At 48.3% G+C, this 22,436-nt stretch overlaps 5 protein-coding genes across 5 annotated transcripts; 2 read left to right on the top strand and 3 right to left on the bottom strand.

The window, feature by feature from the left end:
- Positions 1-144: 144 nt before the first annotated feature.
- On the top strand, positions 145-2,226 carry LOC128727415 (phosphorylated adapter RNA export protein). Its single transcript, XM_053821327.1, has 6 exons — positions 145-246; positions 310-1,004; positions 1,080-1,189; positions 1,258-1,349; positions 1,418-1,682; positions 1,769-2,226. Exons 1-6 carry the CDS (start codon positions 187-189, stop codon positions 2,047-2,049), a joined length of 1,503 nt encoding a protein of 500 aa, XP_053677302.1. The 5' UTR covers positions 145-186; the 3' UTR covers positions 2,050-2,226.
- Positions 2,227-2,372: 146 nt separating this feature from the next.
- LOC128723786 (cell division cycle protein 123 homolog) lies at positions 2,373-3,534 on the bottom strand. Its single transcript, XM_053817551.1, has 2 exons — positions 2,829-3,534; positions 2,373-2,749 (listed from the first exon to the last, which is right to left on the bottom strand). The coding sequence occupies exons 1-2, from the start codon at positions 3,532-3,534 to the stop codon at positions 2,373-2,375; spliced, it is 1,083 nt and encodes a 360-aa protein (XP_053673526.1).
- Positions 3,535-4,276: 742 nt separating this feature from the next.
- LOC128723785 (transmembrane protein 184C) lies at positions 4,277-7,315 on the top strand. Its single transcript, XM_053817550.1, has 5 exons — positions 4,277-4,527; positions 5,427-5,463; positions 5,544-5,821; positions 5,889-6,095; positions 6,171-7,315. Exons 1-5 carry the CDS (start codon positions 4,277-4,279, stop codon positions 7,234-7,236), a joined length of 1,839 nt encoding a protein of 612 aa, XP_053673525.1. The 3' UTR covers positions 7,237-7,315.
- An 815-nt stretch (positions 7,316-8,130) lies between these two features.
- LOC128725418 (integrator complex subunit 1) lies at positions 8,131-14,680 on the bottom strand. The gene has a single exon (XM_053819159.1). It carries the CDS (start codon positions 14,678-14,680, stop codon positions 8,198-8,200), a length of 6,483 nt encoding a protein of 2,160 aa, XP_053675134.1. The 3' UTR covers positions 8,131-8,197.
- A 2,753-nt stretch (positions 14,681-17,433) lies between these two features.
- LOC128722600 (diphosphoinositol polyphosphate phosphohydrolase 1) lies at positions 17,434-20,175 on the bottom strand. The gene is made up of 4 exons (XM_053816274.1): positions 20,128-20,175; positions 18,442-18,615; positions 18,205-18,360; positions 17,434-18,113 (listed from the first exon to the last, which is right to left on the bottom strand). The coding sequence occupies exons 2-4, from the start codon at positions 18,538-18,540 to the stop codon at positions 17,694-17,696; spliced, it is 675 nt and encodes a 224-aa protein (XP_053672249.1). The 5' UTR covers positions 18,541-18,615; positions 20,128-20,175; the 3' UTR covers positions 17,434-17,693.
- Between the last annotated feature and the right edge of the window lie 2,261 nt (positions 20,176-22,436).

The raw sequence follows: 22,436 nt of genomic DNA, 5'->3' as shown, positions 1-22,436 counted from the left end.
GAATGCCCAAGAAACGTCAAAAACGACAGTTTGGTTTCAGTGCTACATTTTTCTAAAAAACGAGTAAAATTTTAAGGTAAAATTACGCATTTGTAGCGTATTTCCAGGTCACATTCAAGGACCTAGTCTGTGGCCAAGTGAAGCTACATTTCGGTGGCCGTGGCATCGTTCAAAAGCGGCCCACAGATGATGGACCACGAGACGCTGAATGTGCCGAGCGCAAAGCAAGATCTGGAAGATGGAGAAGTATGGCATTGTTTAGTCGGGACGCTACAAGGCCTAACTTTGTATTTTTTAACTTTTCTTTAGCTGTCCGATAGCGATAGCGATGGATACACTCCACTGGCGCGACCGGAGATGGCCAAAAGTGATTTTGCCTCCGCCTCGGCCAGCCTATCCAGGCAAATGGATATTGTGTCCGATGAGCAGGATGACGAAGAACTGCTGCACCAGGAGAAAAGTGACTCTGAAGGCAGCTCGGATGAAAGTAGCGGCAATATAAGAATTAGATCGATGTGCTACCAGAACCAGAGGTTTGGGCAAGCGCCCCGGCTAATGCGTCCATCGTCTGGACGAAGTCATGCACCAACGAAAGGTCCCTCTTCCGGCAAAGCCCGTGAACCTGCTTCCCGCCCGGTCACTAGCGTTCTACCAAATAAATACAATATATGGACGCAAAGCCTGCAGGAGGATACCCTGATGGAAACGATGCGCGGATGTGATGTCACGGCGAATGGGATGCGCAATCGGGATGTGGAATCGTATGATTACAAGCTTAAAACGCGGTTAAGCAGTGGAAATGCGTTCGAGCGATTGAAACGTCGGCAGTCCAACTCCGATGATTCGGACGGGTATGCGGGTGGTGGAAAACGCATGCGAACGGCTCACAATTCCTACTCGGAAGGAGGAGACGGAGAACGATCTAGCAACGTGAAGGAACGTCTCGGAAAACGAAACAACAGTACTGATACCAATAGCGACGACAGTACGCAAAGTGCACCTAGGTAGGTTTCAGGTGTGGAACGTGGTAAAGGGATTTAAGTTAAGTCCGTACGCTATGAACGTAAATTACGCCCTAGATTTGCTTTTAGGCACATACCGGATTTGAATCTCGAGGAGGATTGCACCGACGAAAAGTTTGCTATAGAGCTGGCCGAAAAACTATGCGAAGCGCATACCGAGCTGTTGAGTAAGAGAGGCTTTATGGAGTTTAAATCTCTTTTGTGGTGTGGTAATCAACGTTGTTTTTCATTCTAGCGCGAGTCGTTGTTACCCTAGGGAGGGAGATACCACTGAAGCTCTTCAAAGAAACACAGAAAATTGAAGCGGATGGCGGAATGCTTGTTATGGTGCGTGTTCTTAATTGGCGTTATATTTTTGGTGTGTTTTTAAAAGTACCACTTTGTCTACCCTGCAGAAAGGCTGGCGAAGACGCACACCTGGTGGGGTGTTTCTATTTCTCCTAAAGCACTGTGAGCACGTCGATCAGGAAACGAAGAAAAACATCTTCCAGGAAGATAAGAAAGCAAAGCAGAAAGAATGGAAGCAAACGAAGACCTCAAATCGAAATCAAAAGGTAGAAGAGTTGAAGAAAACGTTGAACCGGCAGGCGGCAAACGACACGGAGCTACCATGTTCACTCCCGATAATGTCCCATCTAAAGGCGGAAACACACAGCACTCGTAAGTGAAGAGCTTCACCGTTTCCGGGGAAAAGTCTTTCATTCTCATCATTCATTTATGTGCGATATCTTTTGGTTTTATTTTAGTGTCTAATCCGCCTCCTTCTCCAGTGGGAGAAGAAAATTTTGAGTGCTGCCCGGACTTTGAAGCACGCAATATTCACGTGAATGTTAACACTAGTCCAGACAAATCGCATGTAATGCATGCGAATGAAACTGATAAGGACTCCGACGACGCAAGTTGTCCCGAGGGTGTCCCGGACAGATCTCTACCGGATGGTAGGACCATATCCGGTGAAATGCGCAACATTGCTAGCTACCAGGAAGACTGTCTCGACATTACGTGCGATGATATGGATCTCTTCTAGCGGCGAAATGGGGGAGGATCGCGAGCTACGGATGATGGTGCGACAGCTACAGTTGCGAAAGAACGCAGCACAGCGCTTGAGTGCTGACAATCAGTGGCCTTCGCAAGCGTCGGATGGAGAGAGAATCAAATGAGACAAAAGTGGCTAAAATGTTCAACAGTGACCAACATCTTTGAAGGATCATACAGTGTAAATACTCGAGATTGAATAACAATAATTGTAAGGAAAAAATGAATCAAACACGTGTTTGAATGATACATATAATTTTATAGTGCATGCCTTTTCCACACTCTCGTCATATCGATTTTACTTCTCATGCGACCTTACGAATCTTCTGTCGCATTATTATCGCGATGCTCCTGCAGATTGCATTGTTCGATTAAGCGGTTGATCAGATTGTTACTATCGCCTTCGGCACTGGATGCGCCGCCATCGCTACCACCAGAAGGGACAGCATTTTGGAAAAAGTTGCAGAAATCCTGCGGGAATCCGTACACGTTGCGCTTAATAGGTTGTATGCCACAATCATTCGGAAGATAACGGAACTCAGGATCGTCTTCCTCATCAATCGCGGCCACTGATGCATCTTCATCAAGCTGATCGTAATCGAAGGCCAGACTGTCGGAGTGGCCCTTACCGTACAGTGAAAAATCCATGATGATGACTTTATCCTTTGATGGGCGATATACGTCGAACACATCTGAAGTGAAATAGGTAACATTTTAGGATCTATTAAAATGTTACAATAATTAAATTAAAAGCTATCCAAATGCTCTTACAATCCTTCAGCGGGAATGCGCCCTTTATCTTTTCCTTGAACAGCGAAACAATATCATTCACAATGTCGGTCCGTTCGCGAGCAATATGCTCGTGGTACGAGGGCCAGTGACGCGGTGAAATAGCTATCAGAGATCGGTTGCGTACGAAGCACCGAAACTCCGATCCCGGATGTATGTCTCTCCATTTCTTTAGCACAACATGAAACCCACTGTCGTTCACTGAGGAACGTTCGGAGAAGTCTTCCTTACAAAAGCTGGATGCTTTCAGTAGTTGATAAATATCGGTTATATCGCGGACACACAGCGATTGGCCAAGTGTTATCCACTGTGCGTCTTTGGGGCAGTGCCAGTCGCTCTTTAAAAATGCGTTGCCTCCAAGAGCCTGAATCCCCTCGGTCAGAGCCTGGGAAAATGCGGGAAATGCTGGCTGTTCGTCACTTTCCTCGGTGTCCTCTACATCAGTATCACTATCGTTGAACTGATCGTCAAATGTGTTGTAGTGTGTCGTTTGAAATCCCTCACCGGTGCCAACATCGGTGAAATTCGTGCACTCTTTCGGCAGGATGAGCATGTCTCGTCGCAGATACGCCAGAACGTCATCCGGCACAGGGATGACAAGGGATTTGATGGAGTTTTTCCGGAAAAGCTCGTACCAGTTTACGAGCATGCAAGCTTGCTTTTCAACATCAATATTGCGGATCAACATTTCGAATGTAATGAACAACTAATGCAACAACCAGTCACTAGCCTATTTCGCAGCAGTATGATGCAAACAATAGAGCGTTTTGCGTGATGCTGCTTTGTTTACCAACAATCCAATAGACTGACAGTAATGGCGTCTGCGTTGGAGCTGTCATCATCGTTGCGTGTGTTTTCACAAAAGCAGTCGCATCGAAAAGTTGCGATATTTTGTAAACAAAACCCGTATCACCAGCCATCTAGAGCGCGATTACAACAGTCTAATCGGATTATATCGTATTTGCATGCGTGTTCCAACGACGTGTTTCCGTCGTCAAGTGTTTGGTGAAAAGTGAAAATGGTTCTTTGTAAGCAATAGTATCGTGCTGTCGAGAAGCAGGTGAAACTCGCGGATGTTGAGAAGAAATGTCCATTATTCGTACATTGTTGTAATGTTTATTACTTGTTAAGTAAAACATAGCATTCCTGTTCTATTATCTATTCAAAATTAGGTGAAAATTGTGACATAGGGTAGCCGTCTGTGAGGCCAAAAACTGTTCCTGCTCCTGGACGCAAGGAGCATTTAACTAGGGTAAGATAGTAGCCCATTGCATCTAACAACAAAACCTTACAAGCGCTCAAGCGACGTTGTGGCAGCCAGCACCACGTCAATGTGCGAATTAATCGGTGCACTGTACGATATTTGTGCTACGAAAAACAGAAACCAGTGCATGTGAGAGAACCAAGAAACGCTACAGGGCGGCTTCAAAATGTGCATCTCGTTCTGCATCCACTGGCGGGTCTGGTTGCGGCCCCTGTTGATCGTCCTGTATGCGCTGTTCGTCATCATCGTGGTTCCGCTACTCATTGCCGACTCAGTGAAGGATGGGTTTACGCGCAAAGGACAGCTTATCCTAATCGGTGGCCTCTTTGTCCTGTGCGCCATCCCAATATCAATATCCCAAATCGCCCAGCATACTATCCACTACACGCAGCCCCAGCTTCAGAGACATATTATCAGGTAAAATATTGATCGTTTAAGTGTAAGACTCAGCTTATCAGTACGCGACATTAGTTACAATCAGACGGAACATGTAACACAACATTATTTGTCTAATCAAATTACGCAAACCCTTCTCATCTTTCTCTACTCTCTATCAAAAACATCAACATGAACCGCATCTACGGGCAGATTAGTTTATTCGTGACTCATTCTAAGAGCTTTTTGGACAATCTTTGAGTTCATAAACCGTATTCGTATAATCTTTGTCAACACGTAAACTTATGAATGCGATTAGTAGCTAAACACATTTACAGTAGGTATAGTAAAACTAGGCTATCATCGCTTTTTCCATAGCTTCGTATATTGCGCTAACCCCCGTGAAATTCACTGTAACCGTTGAACCGTGATAAAAAGTAAGCTAGTGGCGAAAGTCATGCGCTGTTTTATATCGGTTAGATTTACTCGATACATTTTGCATGCATTTTCGGTTCTACTTGTGCCCTGGTTATGAGATGAACAGTAGCGTTTATCGATGTATTGATCCTTTTTTTTAAATTAGTTTAACCCATTTTGTCGATTATGGAAGCCGGTTCTTCAGATAAAATAGCTTCAGCATGTTTGAATTGCCTGTATTCGACCATCATGCAATGTAATTCGACCGGTATTTTGAATGATTCATCACACGAGAAAGTTACTGTGACCTAGCAATTGCTAGCAAAGTAGGCTATGGTAAGATCGCGTTATCAACTCGGTCCATTACTTATGCAGCACTTTTCATGACCTTCGATAATGTTACAGTAACTTCTAACTCTCTAGCCGTGCTTATCTGCCAACGATGCAACGCTTACGTAGAACACATGAGATTCAATCTTTTATCGCACGTTTTCTAATTATTATTTGTTTGGTTTTCTTTTAAGGATCCTCTGGATGGTGCCTATCTACGCGTTGAATGCGGTATGCTAAGAAATTAATTGTTTTTAAACCATGCTGCTAGAGATCTTTGGAGATATAAACATGTTTTTGAATTTTTTTAGCTACTATGTTTAATTTATCCTAACAAATCGATATACATGGACAGTATACGCGAGTGCTACGAGGCTTACGTAATATACAACTTCATGAAATATCTCCTAAACTATCTCAATCTCGAGATGGATCTGGAAAGGGCCCTGGAGTTTAACGCACAAACGCACCACTTCATTCCTTGCTGCTGTCTTTCGACTTGGCGGATGGGCCGTGAGTTTGTGCACAATTGCAAGCACGGCATTCTGCAATACACCGTCGTACGACCGTTGACCACCATCGTCGCATGGTATGGAACAAGCGTATTCCAATCAAGCTTCAACCATCACTGAACAATTTATTTATTCCTCGAATAGCATTTGCCAGCTCAACCATGTGTACGGAGAGGGCCAGTTCCAGCCATCCGTGGCCTTCCCATACCTGGTGTTCATCAACAATTGCTCCCAATCGATAGCGATGTACTGCCTAGCGCTCTTTTACCGTGCCACCCGACACGAACTGCGCGCGATGAAGCCATTACCAAAATTTTTCTGCATCAAAGCTGTCATTTTCTTTTCCTTCTTGTAAGTATGTCGTACAATCGATAGGAAAATCTCATATCAACTACTAATGGCCATTCCTTCCGTCTCGTCTCACAGCCAAAGTGTGATCATCTACATGCTGGTGTACTACGGCATCATAAAGGACATCTTCGACAGCAACACCGCCGAGTTCGAGTCCCAGCTCGAGCTGTCGACAAAGCTGCAGAATTTCCTCATCTGTATCGAAATGTTCCTGGCAGCCCTGGCCCATCACTACAGCTTCTCGCATCGTCCGTACGTGCTCAACATTCCAACGAGCCTGGTGGCCAGTGGTAGCATTAACGGGAGCAGCGGAGCGGCTGCAGGGCCACGTCAAACGTGGTATTCGGGCTTCCTGACCATGCTCGATCTGTCGGACGTCCGGCAGGACGTGTCGGATCATCTCGGCGAGGTGGGCAGCTCGTTGAGTCGTCGTTTTCGGGGCCTCTCCGTCTACCACAAGGCACCGACAAGCAGTAGAACCTGTGATATGAGCATCAGTGGATCGGAACGTGAGTTTCTAGTTCCACAAGGTGGGGCAGGTGGTGGAAGTGGCTCGAACCTGCTTGCCAGCCAATGCTACCAGAGCGACCTGTACTACAGCGCCACGGGGGCCGGTCCCGGCGTGTCGCAGTTGTACGCTGGCGGCCAATCGAAGGCTGGTGGCAGCGGAACATCCGGGAATCAGCGGTACGGTGCATTTGATAGCGGCATCAGCATCGTACGGCCCAAGACGGAGAAGCTCGTCGAAACACCAAATGAGGGCGCTCCGCCCAAGGACGTGAACATCTTCAATCAGTTCCCGTCGACGAAGGCGCTAAACCTGACGCTCAGCACTACGCCCAGTTACGAGAATTTGCTCTCGTTGAAGAGTGAAGCCGATCCTGCGGCACCAAGGGCGACGTCCAAGTCGCGTGATCACAAAACTGACCCGCATGAACAACGATCGAGTAGACGACCAGAAGCACCGACCTCATCGAACAACAGCAACAGCGAGTCTAGCTCCTCCAATCGCTTACTCCAACGTTCGGAAAGCAATGGAAGCGATTGGCTGAGTACGCCAGACGACGAGTTGGGTATCGACGTGAAGGGTCTTAGCGGGGACACCATCAACATTAACGCCAATCGCAACCGGAAGGCATAAAGGCTGGGAGCAATACTCGATACATATTTGCAATATGCTCACCGTAGCAGTATTTGGTTGCGACGCTTGCGAAGGAGATAAAGAACTTGTGCGAGCTAGCTCTCGCGCATTGCTTGTACGCTTTTCTGCCTCGAAATTGTACGACTAATGCCTTACATTCTCCTGCAACGGCCACAGGCAACTGATGGCCAAGCGAAATCACGATAAACGGTCACGTGAGCTATTGGTAACGCAGCCTGCTGTGTTTTGTCTGGCGTGCTGGATTGGATATGGTGGCGCCATGTGGCCCTTTTCGATCCACCAACGAAAACGTACTGAAATCTGTCGTAACTGTGGTATCAAAATGGAATGCAAATTCCGTTTCTCATTTGATCGTACTATTTTTTTTCTAAGCGTCGAATTTCCAACGGAAGCTTCCGTCAGTGTAATAGGATAAAACCTTTAACGTACTGCTCCGCTGTGTATGCGGCAAAAGTATACTTTAGGCTAGCGAAATGCGCTGTAAAACTGATATTATATTTAACCAAAATTTAATCCATTTTTTTCGATTGTAAGCTCACCTTTTTTTGGTTTTTGTATATCACCAATAAAAACCGTAAATATATTGTAAAAAAAACCATATTTCATGCCATCGTCTGTTCATTATCCCCGTTTTGTGACTAATGTTGTTCCACGCACGCCCACGTGGCAGCCTCCACGTGTCATACCTCAAGCAACCATATGCTTTTTAACGGCAAATATCAAGCTAAAACAACATCGACCAGAACGAATTCGCTAGCTATGACTGAAAATAGCTAGGTATTAAGACGACAAATAGGAGCACAAGGGTGTTAAGCTTTCTACATGTATATATTCATTTCAAAATTATCCTTAGTGCCAATCCACTGTTCCAGTTGAGATGTTTTCCAGTGCTTGCCAGCGGGTTCGTGTACTTTCCCGTAGTTCTATTAGATTGGTTACTTCAGCACGCGTGCTGTTTCTTGAGCGCTTGAACGCACCGCCTGAGCGCGTTGTACGTGTTAATTCGACAACCAATGCCCAGCTCAAAAACCGACGTCAGGATTTGTGGCGCGTGTTCCTGCAGGCAGAGCGTGTACTCGGTCGTTTTGTCAAGGGCACTATGCGCCACAGCAATGTCATCGTGATTGAGGCACTGCACGAACGCCGTCAGTGCTGTACTGTTCGTAGTACCGCTGCCCGGATTCTGTTTCAGCCAGCGGGCCACTAGGTTGTGCGCCATCTGTCGAATCGCTAGCGAAGGATGCTGCACAAAACGGATCACATCGTCGAAGATGTCCTCCAGCAAGGCAGGCCGTTTGACGGTGAGCGCATCCAGTTCCATCAGTGGCACCGAGATTTCATCCACGTCACGTGACCGCAATAACGCCACCAGTTCCGTCCAGTGTGTCGGCAGCAGATCATTGCGGGCGGGTGGGGCCAGCATGAGACCGGCAGCAGCGGAACAACTGCCCGGTTTGGGTTGACTTCCGTGGCCGTTCTCGATCGGGCGGGTGGATCGTTCCCCGCGTCCATCATACAGCGCCAAACACGCTGCAAGTTGATCTAAATCGGCCATGATGTCATTCGATTGCTTCTTCGATGTAGCACCCGTTTGCCGTAGCATTGAAAGACCCTGTACAAGTTGCTGCAACGACTGCAGGTCGAAGTGTTGATGGGATAGCTCGATCAGCACATCGGCGTACTGCTCCACGAACGCGATTGCCGTCACTGGATTCGCACCGATGTACGCTTGTAGGAACTCGACAAACCGGTAGATGAGTGTGTAACTCTCCTTGAACGTGCCGTGGTGTTTCAGCAGCTGGAAGAAGCAATCGAGCGCGTTCTGAAGCCCCTCACGGTAGCAGTCACGATAGACCAGCGGTGCCAGTAGTTCCAGGATGCCCATCACCTGGTGGAACAGGTGGAAGTGATATTCCGACCGCAACACGTGCAAATCCATATGGGCACGGCCCTGCAATAAAGCGGCCAACACGGACAATTGCCGTAGCAGCAATGTCGGATGGGACGCAGCGAGCTTACGCACGATCAATTCCATCTCCGCAGACATGGTTTGAAAGTCACGCGGATTGTTCAGGCACGCGATCGTCGTTATAATGTAGTAGGTGAATTTGTCCGCCACACAACCGCCGGGAGCATTACGCATGTCCGCTTCGTACAGCGTTGGGCCTACGTTCGGAAGGACGAACTTCATCGGAGGCAAGTTCAGGTACAGCTGGTGTAGAAAGTTTCGACCCACGGAACCAGCACGAGGGAACGCGTCACGCCGTTGCTGATCCTGCACGTACGCTACCATTCGAGGGAGCATCGTGAATTTGGCGGACAAACACTGGAGCAACAGCTTCACACGTTGGCTTAACCGACGGACCGGTCCACCGATCGCTATACTCTCTTCTTCCGCCAAAATGTAATCGATAAAGGTACAGGACTGTGCCGTGTTTAACGTCACGATGTATTCGATTTGCTCGTGTTTCGGAACGGCCTTATCTCGACCCTGCCACAGTCGGGGATTGCGTGTCAGGGTATCGATGAAATCTAGCACGGAGGTAGGATCGTACGTCGGATTGAATTGGTCCATCAGTAACTCTACCGTCTGGTGTAACGTGGCCCAGCTCGCCTGGTGCGATATTAGCGAGAGCAAGTACGGTCGTGAATCCGCTAGGCTTTTGCTAAACAGCAGCTCCATTTGTTGCTCCTTGTCGATCCGTATCAGTTCCGAGTCTGCGTCCGCCACCCAATCCACCAGCAATCCACATTTGTTCCCTTCCAGAGGTACATCCGTCCCGTCTGTCATGATGACGCTTCGGCCTTTGAGCATGGTGGAGGCAACGGAGATCAGGGCTTCGCGACTCGTCCGCCACAGTTGTTGCATACCTTTGCGTTCTACTTCGGCCGTACGGGTTGTCGAAAGCACCTGCAGCAAATCACCTCCGGTCGCTGGCAGCGTTGCCACCGGTTCCTGTTGCTGGCTTGCGCCATTCGACACAGTACCCGCTTCCTTTTGGGCGATCCGGATCAGCTGAGTCCGCCTGCTGACCAGCACCTCCAACAGAACTGTGTTCGGTTGGGGGTTCACGATCCGGATTATCTCGTCCAGTACGTGCAAAAGGTAGTTGAGGTTTTCATATTTTTCGACCGGTGTTTCCAACAGCGCCCGGAAGAAGCAGATGATTTGGGAGTTCTGTACCATCCCCTTGATCACGCTCTGGCCTTGTGGGCTTTTTAGCAACCGGCCGAGGTAGGCGATCGACTTGTTAGCGGCGTACTCTTGTGATTTTGACGCAGAGTTCATGAGGCGCTGGATCAGCTTGCGGTATTTGGCCATAGCCGGGCGATTCAGCTTCAACGGGCAGGTCAGAGTTAGCTCGACTGCTTCTTCGATTTCCTTTGTCTTAGATCCGGAAGGTCGTGCGTCGGACGATACCGAACGTCGTAGATCTCCAGGTGCAACGGAATTGAAACCAGCACCCATCGGTAACAGCTCAATGCGGTACGGTTCCATTAAGCTTCCGGATGACGGTGTCACGATCGACATTTTATCCTTTTCATCGTCAATCGACATCCGTCGCTCATCGACCGGTACGTTTACAGCATCTAATTGCTGTGGCAGGAGCTCCAACGCTTGCACCGACAGATGTCCGTTTTTCGCACCGCGTGCTTGCTGTATCTCGATTAGCTGCGCCAGATAGCTTTTGTTGAGGATGGCCGCGTTCACCGCCTCGTACTGTACGATCACGGCCCGATCGAGCAGCGCCAGTAGCTTCGACATCGAGCTAACTGGTGTGCCAAAGTTCTGCACAAACAGCACGATCTGGTCCGGGGTCAGACCCTGCAAGGCCGCATCCACAAGCCGCTCGACGTTGCTCCGGATCATCTTCAGCTTCAACCAGTCGGGCAGAATGCACACCGGTTCCGATCCATCCACCGTGAACGCCTGCGGTGGCGGCGAACCTTCCGGGAACCAGTAGTCCAGTATCTGCCCTGCAACCGAGATGAACGACGAATGCGTCAGTAGTATCACGAACGCTTGGATGATGTTCAAGTGAATGTGGCACTGGCTTTCGTCGGCGAACTGAACCAGCAGCAGTTCCGGATACTCGGTGAACTCGTGCGGGATGCACTTGGCGTCCCGCAGCTTGATCAGGAAGTTGTTGAACATCACGAACAGGCAGTTGAGCGTCTGGATGCGCTGCTCGCTTTGGTCTGCCACCGTTGGGATGATGTTTGCGAACACGGTCGTCCGTTCGACGATTAGATGCGACATGTCCATCACGTGTTCGAGCATTGTCTCCTCGCCATCGATGGCACTGTGGGCTGCTACGAACTGGATGTACACCATAACCAGCTCGGGGATGTTCTCCACCTGGCAAGCGGCCCGTAGCTGCACAATCACGCTCGGACGAACGTAAGGGAAGTGAGGAATCATCGGCAGATAGCGCAGTAGCCAATCACCGTTGTTCGCCTCGATCGGCACGGTTGCGCCCGGGTCGTGCTCATCCTGGAACACTTTCAACAGCAACTTCAGCCCACGGATGGCCGATTGGCGTGAAGCGCTGGAAAAAGAGGACAAACGCCGCAGGAAGTACTCCACGATCTCGCCGATCATCATCTGATGTTCGCCCGTCTCGTCCTGCAGCACGCGCTGCAAATACAGCAGCAGTTCCGCTTCCCGGCTCGCTTCCACGATAACGGTGCCCGAGTTGGCCAGCAGAAACTCGCACAAACACTGCACCGGGAGATGGTTGAAGTCGCCCTCGGAATTTTGCACTAAATCCGCCAGCCATGGCATCGACTGGGACGTTCCCTGGCGCTGGATTATTTCAAGCAACAGGTCGGGCTTCCGACTGCGACACAGCAAATGTCCCAGCCGGTGGCTTACGTTGAGCTGTTGAATCTGGTCCAACACGGGGTTGGGTGGTCTGCGAGCCACTCCTCGCGGATCCATCAGAATGAGCTGCGACAGAAGCAGGCTGTTTTGCTCCGTAATCGGATTCGAGGCCAGGTGGTTCTCAAACTCGAGAATTTGTGTTTTCTCGTGCACCGCAACAGCTAACTCATCGTCGCATGGTTTCGGCGGGCCAATTTGGTTCGTGATGCACATCTCCATCAGTAACCGAAGCATCGGGTACTGCTCCCAGCAGAATGACCCGAACGAGGATGGGTTGTGGGCTGAAATGAGCAGTAGGATGATCCACGTTTTCCAGTACAACGATGAAATGGCCAAATTAGGTGGTTCGTAGTTTGCAGGAAGTACTATGTTGTCCGGATGGTGATACTCGGACATTTTGAACAGCAGCTCAATGATCTTAAGGTCCGTGATCTCGAGTGGAGGATAGTCCATGTGGCGCAGGGAACCTGCCCTGCGCACCAGCTGCTCTGTGATCTCCATCGTGTCCTGAATGGAGAACGGGATCTCCTTCTCTATGCCGATCAGCAGGATACACAGCATCAGGTTCTCCTGCAGTGGAATCTCCGAAACCATTCGCAGCAGTGGCGCTCGTTCGGGTTCCGGTGGCCACTGGTCACCCTTGGCGTAAGCTTCGGGCGAATCGAGCAGTAGTAGCTTATGCAAGGCCGCTTTGTAATCTCCAGCCGCGATGGGTTTGTACACTCGCGGGACGACGTCTTTCATCCATGCGAGCGCTTGGTCCTGAATAAGTGATTGCTGCTGGTAGAACGCGCTCAGCGCGGTTGAGCTTTTCATCTCGCGGCCACTCCGAATGGACACGTTTGCTTCGCGTATTTGCGGCGAAACGGACAGAAACATGCACAGACAGACGAGATCGACGATGGAGTGGAAGATGCGATCGCGGAACTCCGAGCTGGCGATCTGTGGCGACAGATCAGCTCGGTTCTGGAGCAACACCTTGCAAAATACGGTCAGGTTGATGTCGTACCGCAGCATCTTGACGAGTTCGCGCAGAAAGAAGCGCAACGTACGCAGCACGTCTTCGCGCTGCAACAGAAATTCCTGGTAAATCTCGGCCAGATTGGCCGCCGATTCGGTCGGTTTCGTTTGAAACATCATTGCCAGCATACCCATGTTGTTGGGATTGCGTGCGTTCGAGAGTTCGTTTTGCACCACGTACTTGAGCAGTGGCGTGAGAATCTCCGGCTGGCAGTTGATCATCTCCTTCAGCCCGATCATGAAGATGTTAATGAGCGGTTTCGATTTTAACCGCACCTTCGCTAGATTCGATAGCACCTCGTGCTCTTTCGGACTCTGGCCGGTCACGTTGTAACACAGGAAGGTCAGCAGCTCCTGTACCGGCTTCACCAGCTTACCGTTGTGTATCCACATCTCCAACCGGGGCACCACGAAGGCACGCACCTCAAGGATGCCGCACGTGAGCGACAGGAAGCGAAGGAAGTTTTTCGTCGAGCATTCCGGGCCCTGCCGGCGGTTCAGCTGGTCCTTAACCGCGTCCATCACCATCCGTTCGAGCTGCTCGCGCATATGCCCGAACCGGGGTGGATTGGCGTCAGGATCCTTCCCTAGTGCGTCACCAAACATGCCGCTGTCCGTAGAGTGCTCGTCGTCGAGCCCACCGTCCCGGGGTGTTGGATTTAGCGTACTGAGTTCCGGCTGTAGCATCCATTTGGGTGGAATTTTTGTCCCGAACGCCGCCACGATATTATCGGTAAACGGCGCACACTCCTCGTAATCTACCCAGACGCGATCGTTGATCGCATCGTCTATGTACGTACGAATGAAGCTTTCGGGCCACTGTTTTTTGTCGCTGTAACCGCGGGCCAGCAGATTGCACGCAAGGATATGCATCGTTGGGTTGTTTCGGCCCTTGAAGGCATTCCCGCTACCATCACGCTTCAAAACGGCGATCAGGGCTGATGTGATGGTTTCGTTGCAGAACAGATGTGGCCGTAACCGGGCCAGGTAGAGCAGGGACAGCGAAAGGACCGATTCGGATTTGGATTTTGGCGATATGAGCAGCTTTATCGCGCCGCATATGTACCCAACGACGCTGTCACTGTCCTGCTGCTCGATGGCCGATAAAACTGTCGCGGCTAGATCCACCGATTCACACTCCATCGCACACTGCTCCCAGTACTCGAGGATACTGCTCGAGCTGGAGCTGTCTCCGCCGGAGGACGACTTGCTGGTACCGAGCCCGGAAATGCTGCCGAGTCCAGAGCTGCTGGCTCCGACCAACGAGGCGCTCGTGCCTGATGATAGCTTGATTTTCTTTGCGGCAACCGGACCGCCAGCGCTGCCCAGCGTCATCGAGGCCGAGGCTTCACGCTTCCGGTCCGATACGCCACCGACGACAACCCGCGATTTTCCATCGTCACCACGCGAACCACCGACGGACGATTTTGATCCTAGTGCGTACAGCTCTGCCTGCGGGTGACTAAGCTGTTGCTTCTTCGTGGACCGAACGCCCGTGCCGGACTTACTCCGGTCCATTTCTAAAATTTACGAAGCTGAACGGGCGTGCGGGAACCTGAAAAGTAAATCAAAGTCCGCCCGCCCGAAGTGTTAACACCGTCTATTGAATATATCAGCTTGCGTTTGTGGATAATGAATTGATTTCAAGCTTGTCAGTGCTCTCGTCCTTTCTGTTTTAACAGTAAAAAATATATACGTGTTTCTCGCCGCAACAATCTGCAAAAATCGTGTTCTCGTCTTCGTTATCTTCTTCTTCTTGAGTTTATGACATAACAGTGGTTGCCAAAAAACAGAACTACATCAATATGCGAATGTGCTCATTTTCATGCCATTCTTGACTGTACTGTACTAAATGTATTTTGTATACTTAAAAGTTATACTCACGCTGCTTTCCCACTATAATAACACGATCAATGTACTTAAATATTTCCCGCATATTCAATTTCCATAGTCTTGTCTGTGCCTGTAAACTGATGTCAATATGCATGTCAAATTCATGAGCAACGAATGTCAATTGATAGATTTTAAATTCAGTTGCCGTCAAGTATATAGGCGTTAAATTACGTACATCCGTTAGATGATAAAAATGCTGATATTAAACAATTGTTGCTATTGTAGCATATTTGCTACACGGTGCCAAGAATTCATGAAATAAATTAACTCAAACAGTTAACACATGCATTATGGAATAGACTACTGGACACGTGGATGTCCTTATGAAAATCCTTTATATCATAGTAACTAGAATAAGTTATATTGCCTTTTTCGTGTTTCTTTTTCATTCGCTACGCATGAAATCGAATAGTTAATTATGAAAGCAATGAGATACTAAAGATTGTGATAATTTCCACCATACAGTTACACACAAAGAACGACAATAGATTCGTTGTTCAGCAACGTTTGGTTGTTTTTTCTTTGTTTTATAATAAAGTCAATACATTTGATGTATTACGCGTTTTCTTTTGCTTTACCCAAAGGACTGCTTTCATATTTCATGATAACCCCTCCAACGAAGTAGTGTCACTGTTCCACGTACCATGTTCAACTTATAGGTGAGATAGGTTTGCTGTTGCAGTACACAGCGGGCGTTAATTAGTTTGAATTCTTATGATTAGTATTCTATCGCATTTCCCTCCCTGTCCTACCTTTACCTGGTGTTCTTTTCCCCCAAAAACCGTTAACAAAGTTTCATCGCCGCCCAGCACCCACCAGGTAGCTTTTCGTTTCTAGACGTTGCATTTTCTTTTTCTTGTGTCCGTGTGTGAATGAGTGGGCTTTTTTTCTCGCGTTCGCCGTTTGCATTTTCGGACAGTTGCTGGACCGTGTATATATTAATAAATTATAATAAAGTATCATTAGTATAAGTAGTTAAAGATACAATTTAGCAAATCATCACACTCCGCTCGCGGCTGCTTCGCTTGCCGTTTATGTTTTTCTCCATTTCATCGCAACCGTCGTTATCCTGGCGCTTTTCACCCGGCGTTTCGTTAGGCTTCAATCCAGGTGCAAATGTGGTATAAGTTTCACTTCTGATATTCCCTAAACGTTTCTTTCTCTCCTATTTCTCCTATTCTCGCTCGGCTATTTTTGTGTCGTGGGGCCTAAAGTCTCTGGCAACCATCACTTGAGTTTAAAAGAGAACTTTCCCGTGCGTTCTGTGATTTTACTTTTTTTAAACCGTTCTGGCATAGTTTGCGTTTTAACCAATGTAATAATTCTGCTTTGTTTCCTAACGGTTTTACATCATGTTTCAATCTCCAGCTATGCTTTATGATAAGCAATTCAGACGTCTTCAAATAAAGTCTCACTTCTCGACCTTCATGCGTGGCCGAAATAGTATTTTTGTATGTGAGAGAGTATGTGTCTGAGAAGGGTGTTGGATTAATATATATATATGTTCCTCACTTGGTGACAAAATACAATATAATAATATGACCTAAACATAATACGTACGATTTTAAAAAAAACCATCACGAGAATTCCACTGCAAAAGGACCTCTCTAATGAGTTAGGGGTTCTTTCCTACTCTTTATATCCCACTCTCTCTCTGTCCCGTTCTGGAGTTTGAGATCCACTTTACGAGTAGTGGTTTGCTAGTTTGTTAAATTTGCCTGCTTTTTAATGTTTTAATTCTGCACGAATGCGGCTGCTAAAATAAAGCTTATACTTCAGGTTGTTTTACTCGCTGTTGTCACGTCTGCGTATGCCTGTACGGATCTGCAAGTGGGTCTATTACATATCATTTTTAAACAACAACACTCCCCAAATTAGGCATTCGCGAACTTGAGTAGGGAACAAATCAAAATCATACACAAGAAAAAAAAATCCAGCAAAAACAAAAATGTTGCCATAACGAACTGGCTCTGTCACATTTTGGATTCCCTCAGCCACGATCGGTGGCGATAACGAATCAAACGATTATCCTACATCACGCATATCACTGCTCAACCGCTTATCTAAGCGTCATATCTGCACTAGGCGACGATTACACACGTCGTGATCTACTGATCCTTCCCCCACACAAACTCCAAACGGTGGTGTCCAAAATCTTAAGGCGAAGCAATAACTTCTTCGAAAGGTTCCTAATGGCTGTTTTCGATTCCGCATCTGCATGGGTCCGTTGTGAAGCAGTGATTGTTTTCGTCTCATGCTCGTACTGGTTCTCGGTTTCTGTCTCTGCTACCGTGCCGCCTTGTTAGTGGTCAGAAGTTTGCGCAGCAATTGTGAGTCTTTTTGAGTTACGCAATACCTACAGTATTAATATGAGTTTGTTCAGTTAATTTTTAAGCAGTCGCTGTCTCATAGGCATACTGTAAAGTAGTAGCAGCGAAAAATGGTCACTAAATATGCTCCCGTCTATGGTCTCAACGGTATTCGAGGTTAAAAAAAAAGGTTAGTAGGATGAGCAAAACAAAAATGTTTGTAAATACATCGATCTAAGCAAAAAACCTAACGAACGAATGACAGTGTCGCTGTAACCAAGTTCGCGATAAAATTTCCTGTCCAAATTCGTAACCTTTCGAGGGGAGATTTAAGTAGTTGGGGTTGTTGGTGGGGATACGGGGTTGGCGTCCGTCGGTTTGCCATCATCGGTTATCATCGTGACGCTGGCAGGTGGCGTTGTGGGAGTCGATTCGGTCGTATCCTTATCACCAGCGGAATCGTCCGCCGTCGTAAAGTTGTTGAACTCGAGTTTGTCCGAAAACTCGTCGTCTCCATGCTCGGATATGATTGGTGGTGGTTCGGAGGACGAGGATGTCCGATGCTTCGAGTGGCGCAACTGCTGCAGATAGTGGCGCTGGGTCGGTTTGTGCAACGCCAGCTGAGACAAGGCGTCCTCAATCGAGAACCACTGCCGCTTTCTGCCGATCGTTTTCGAGTCCTCCCATTCGTCCAGCTCTTGAGTGACGACCATTACGAACACCTCAGTCCGGTGCATGTGTTCGCTGTTCTGTGGTGTTTTGAATGAAAAATTTCCCATGCAATCAATTGAATGGCTCACACAGCTTCTCGTACAGCTTTCTACTCTCGACAATGCATACCTCAAACACGCCCAGACATCGACCAAGGTCACCCATTACACCGGCCTCTTCGAGTACTTCTCTCGTCGCTGTTAGAGAGGCTTCCTCGTCCGGTTCCACACCGCCTCCCGGTACGATCCACAGCTCGGGTCTCCGCGATGAAGTCACCAGCAGTACCTAAGGTAGGGAACAATAGGTTACAAATGTTTCCAAGACTGCACGTGATCGTGTCGTATCATTCAAATGTTTTAATCTCACCTCAGCTTCTGCCTCGGATCGAACGCAAATGCAGGCAGCCCGTCGACGGTAACCGTCCTTGTCGTAGATGCGCGTAGAATTGGGCTTTTCCTTCACCATTTTAGTGGTTGTTTAGCAAATGGGTTCAGTATGGGTAGCGAAATCGAACCTATGCCAATCGAGTCGTCGGTATTCCTGAAGCAAAAATATAGTACAAAAAACAACAACAATGAATAAACCAATACCGATCTCAGTCCTCCAGCATGTACGCAACGGAATATGTGCTACGCATATCATAAAAACGGAAATGCTGCTGTAACCGTTCAATCTCCCTTTCAATTGTAATCGTAGCGTAGCGCACATGCTTTACAAAGCGTACAAAACATCGTGGCATAACACGCCGGAGCGATTGGGTGTTGCAGCTCCATGACGACGGCAACGAGCTTCGCGTGCGTGTATACCCGTCGTTGATAACGACACGCTTCCCGCGTCTTTCTCTCTCTCTCTCTCTCTCTCTCTCTCTCTCTCTTGTTTTGATTAGCCATCATCAAGCACATCCTATGAACCATATGCGAATAGCACTCCCTCGGACGTGTCTCATCCTGACATCGTATCCGGCTGAATCAGGAGCGAACGAAGCCGAGCCGTACGAAAGTCCGTATCAGAAGCGAAAATTTAAAAGGACGCAAACGGCGTAGAGCACCAACAGTGGGCTGTCCGCGAGACAACATAAAATTTAATGTATGCTTAATTCAGCGGAGAGGACCGGCGCAATCGCCGGGCGGGAAGTGTTGTGTTGCCCTCGGTACCACCGCGTCCTAAATATAGCTCCCTCACGTCAAGAGAAGCAACAAAAAAATCGAGAACCGAGTAAAAAAAGATCCCCACAAGGGACCGGCCGGGGCGGCATTCCGTATCGTTTACTTCGAACGGCGAAGCGTCTCGGCGCGGTTTTCCGCCTCCTCCCGGTTGTCTAATCTAGCGCCAAAAGCATGTGGGCCACGTTCGTCCGTGTGCTGGCCACGTACGTGTGAGAGTTTGCGGGCATGATAATAATCAAAGCGAAAATCAAGCCCCGTCAAGGAAAGGGTCAACGGCTCGTACCGTTGCGGACTCGGTCCGGCGCGTAACAGGTGTCGAGGTGAGTCTTGCTGCCCGCCTAATAACACCCGGTGGCATCCGTCCGTCCGCGGTTCGTGCTTTGACGTTTTTCACAACCCGCCTGGTGGGTGGTATCACGCGTTTCAAAGTATTTTTTTGGCCCCCCTCCTGAACGCTATGAACGTCTGCCGGGAGCATAATGATCCATATTCCTCAGTATTCGCTTTCTCGCCGAAAAACCATATGACTTTTTGTTCTTGGTGAAGATCATCAGCAAGACTGACAGCGTCCGCCAAAAGCGTAATGGGAACCGTATTGTCGCATCCGTCGTTTCCAAAACAACCATCGGGAAAGAGAGAGAGTTGTAAAGTTAAAAAAAAACAACAACATCCAAGCAAGCCGCTGGCTTTGTGTTTGACGCCATTTTCGCTCGCGGATGACAAACGACCCAATCGCAGTAGGTGGATTTGGACGGCGATTATGTTGCGTTGCGGTATTCATGGACCTTATCTGGTCGCGATCCTCCCCCACAGCCCCTATGTCCGCGGTGCGTCTTGATGACCGTTGTAAAGGGCGCACGCCATTCAACCGGTGCCAATCACGTACCTCCTACTCCCCGTCGTGGTTCGCGCTCGGTGGAAGGTGGGTGGTGATGATGATGACTGTAATGATGATGATGTCAGATGTGGCCAGCAAGAGGCAAGACGGTGTTACTTTTTTTTTTCTCTCGCCCCGGACGTGTTTACGGGGCCGTATGTGGTTTTAGTGCCGCCACCACCGACGCTGACGCCGTCTCGCTGTCCTGTGGGTTTGTTTTGTCCGCCAGCTGCTGTTGCTGCTGCTGCTGCTCCGGCTGGTTGGTTCTGCGGTTGCACTTTTCGTTCCGATTTAACACCCCGTGCAACACGCACACAGTCGCGGGCACAACGCGAGCAAAAACGCAGCAGGCGCAAGACCGAAACGATGCAACAACATGAAGACACACACAACAAAAATAAAAGCACAAAACGGTACACTTCTTTACATCACACGTACTCGCAGCACAAGCACATTCTCAGCCCACGCAAGCACTCGTTCTAATACACACGCCCGCCACTGGATATGCGCGCACTGCTCCGTGGTTCGTCCTGCTGGTCCCCTTTTGCCGTTTAACGGGGCGGGTGGACCGGGCAGATTTGGGATGCAAGGGTGGCTTCTGATGGCTCTGAGGGTGGCTTCCGACCCCGGTTGTGCGTGAAAAGTCGCCGTCTAGTTGTTCGTCGTCGTCGTCGTCGTCCTCGTCGTTGTTGTTGTTGTTGTTGGCGTGGTGTTCGCTTTCGTCTTCGTCAACCGCTTTCGCCTTGGGTACCAACTAACTCACTCGACTGCCTCGTTCACCTTTCGAATTCGCAGGCGCTTGCAGGAGCCGAGCAAGGGTAAACTAGCTCAGGTCGAAGAAAACGGTACGGCTGCTACGCTTGCAGACGGAACCCATCGCGGAGCCCATCTTCTTCCGGTGTGTCTCCGCTCGGACGAGGAGGATGCTGCCCTTTGCTGGTAGGCGGCGAACGCAACGACTGGGACGCGGATTCCGGTTACGCGCACTTGGCCGGGAACGCGTCGTTGGCAGGAATTAGCGGTTCGTAAACGCGGCTTGTTCGTATCACTTATGGGTGTAGCGATGGGCACCACCCGGACCGGACATGGGACCACCGCCTACTGACGACACTAGCGGCGCCACCGAAGGGAATTGGGAATGGGGGGGGAGAAGCTGACCGTAGGGCAGACTGCTCGGAACTATTGGGGTTAGGTTGTTCCGTGGCGGTGTGTCGATCGCCAACCGATGCGGGAGGACGTCCGTCGCGGCCGCAAACGCACTTTTAACTCGCGAACGACTTTGCACAACCGGTGGAGGTACTAACGGGATGCACGATGGAACGGGGAAACATGCAGCGATAGCATGGCGAACAGCGAATTAATAATTAGCCGTCTCGTCAATGCCGATATTTTATTTTTCTTTTCTTTGCAGCCGAACGTTGCTCAGATCGCCATGTTTGACAGTTGAGGTTAAATTTATGCCGTCGAACAAGACGCGCAATCGATGGCGCAGGTTAGCTCGTGCTGTCTTGCTGTGATGTTTTGAAAATGTTTTACATATTGCTCAATATAGAACAGTATTTTTGTTGTTTTAAGTAAATGCGTGTATACGAATAAGTTAATAAAAAATATAATTTTAAATAAATGTTTCCTATAGCTTAGTTTATTCGCAACATAAAATCGTTGAATCTGGGTTGTATTTTACTAGTATTTTTTTCTCTAATTTATGGAAATTGGTTTAAGTTCGAATATGATATAAATTTCTTAAAATTTTGTTCAATGTATTAGCTTTTTTAAGAGTAAATTAAAACAATAAAAAGAAATTCTCATTCAAGAGTGATTATATCAATTGTTTCAATGCAATTTCGAGCATAAATTCAGCACGTGTCAAACCAACTCAGCATGAAACGTTTCTGAAATCTTTCATTTCAACACTACGCGATATTTCAACATAAGAACACATAATTCGACATAATTCGCAACATAATTTAAGCATTTGACTGTTGAATATATTACGAAAAATGAATTTATCATTAACTGTAACATGAGTGTGATGCTAGTTTCTCCCAGTACACATCTATTGAAAAGAGAATAAACATTCCATATGAACAAGTATCGGCCAAATATGTATTTTTTTTAAATATGTATTTAATTCAAAATTATCCTTTGGTGGAGCTATACGTAATTTGAACAATCCTTCTGCATAATATCTCTTTGGAAATCTACCATTTCATTACATACCTAATAGTTTCCTCCATTTTTTAAAGTGGTGTGATAGCTTCCCTCTTCTCAAATAAACGAATATTATTAACAGAGCCTCTACTATGAATGACTAGCAA

The sequence above is a fragment of the Anopheles nili genome, chromosome 3, assembly GCF_943737925.1.
Source record: "Anopheles nili chromosome 3, idAnoNiliSN_F5_01, whole genome shotgun sequence".
Taxonomy (NCBI): domain Eukaryota; kingdom Metazoa; phylum Arthropoda; class Insecta; order Diptera; family Culicidae; genus Anopheles; species Anopheles nili.
The sequence above is the reverse complement of the archived record's forward strand: the minus strand, read 5'-3'. Positions and strand labels throughout refer to the sequence as shown.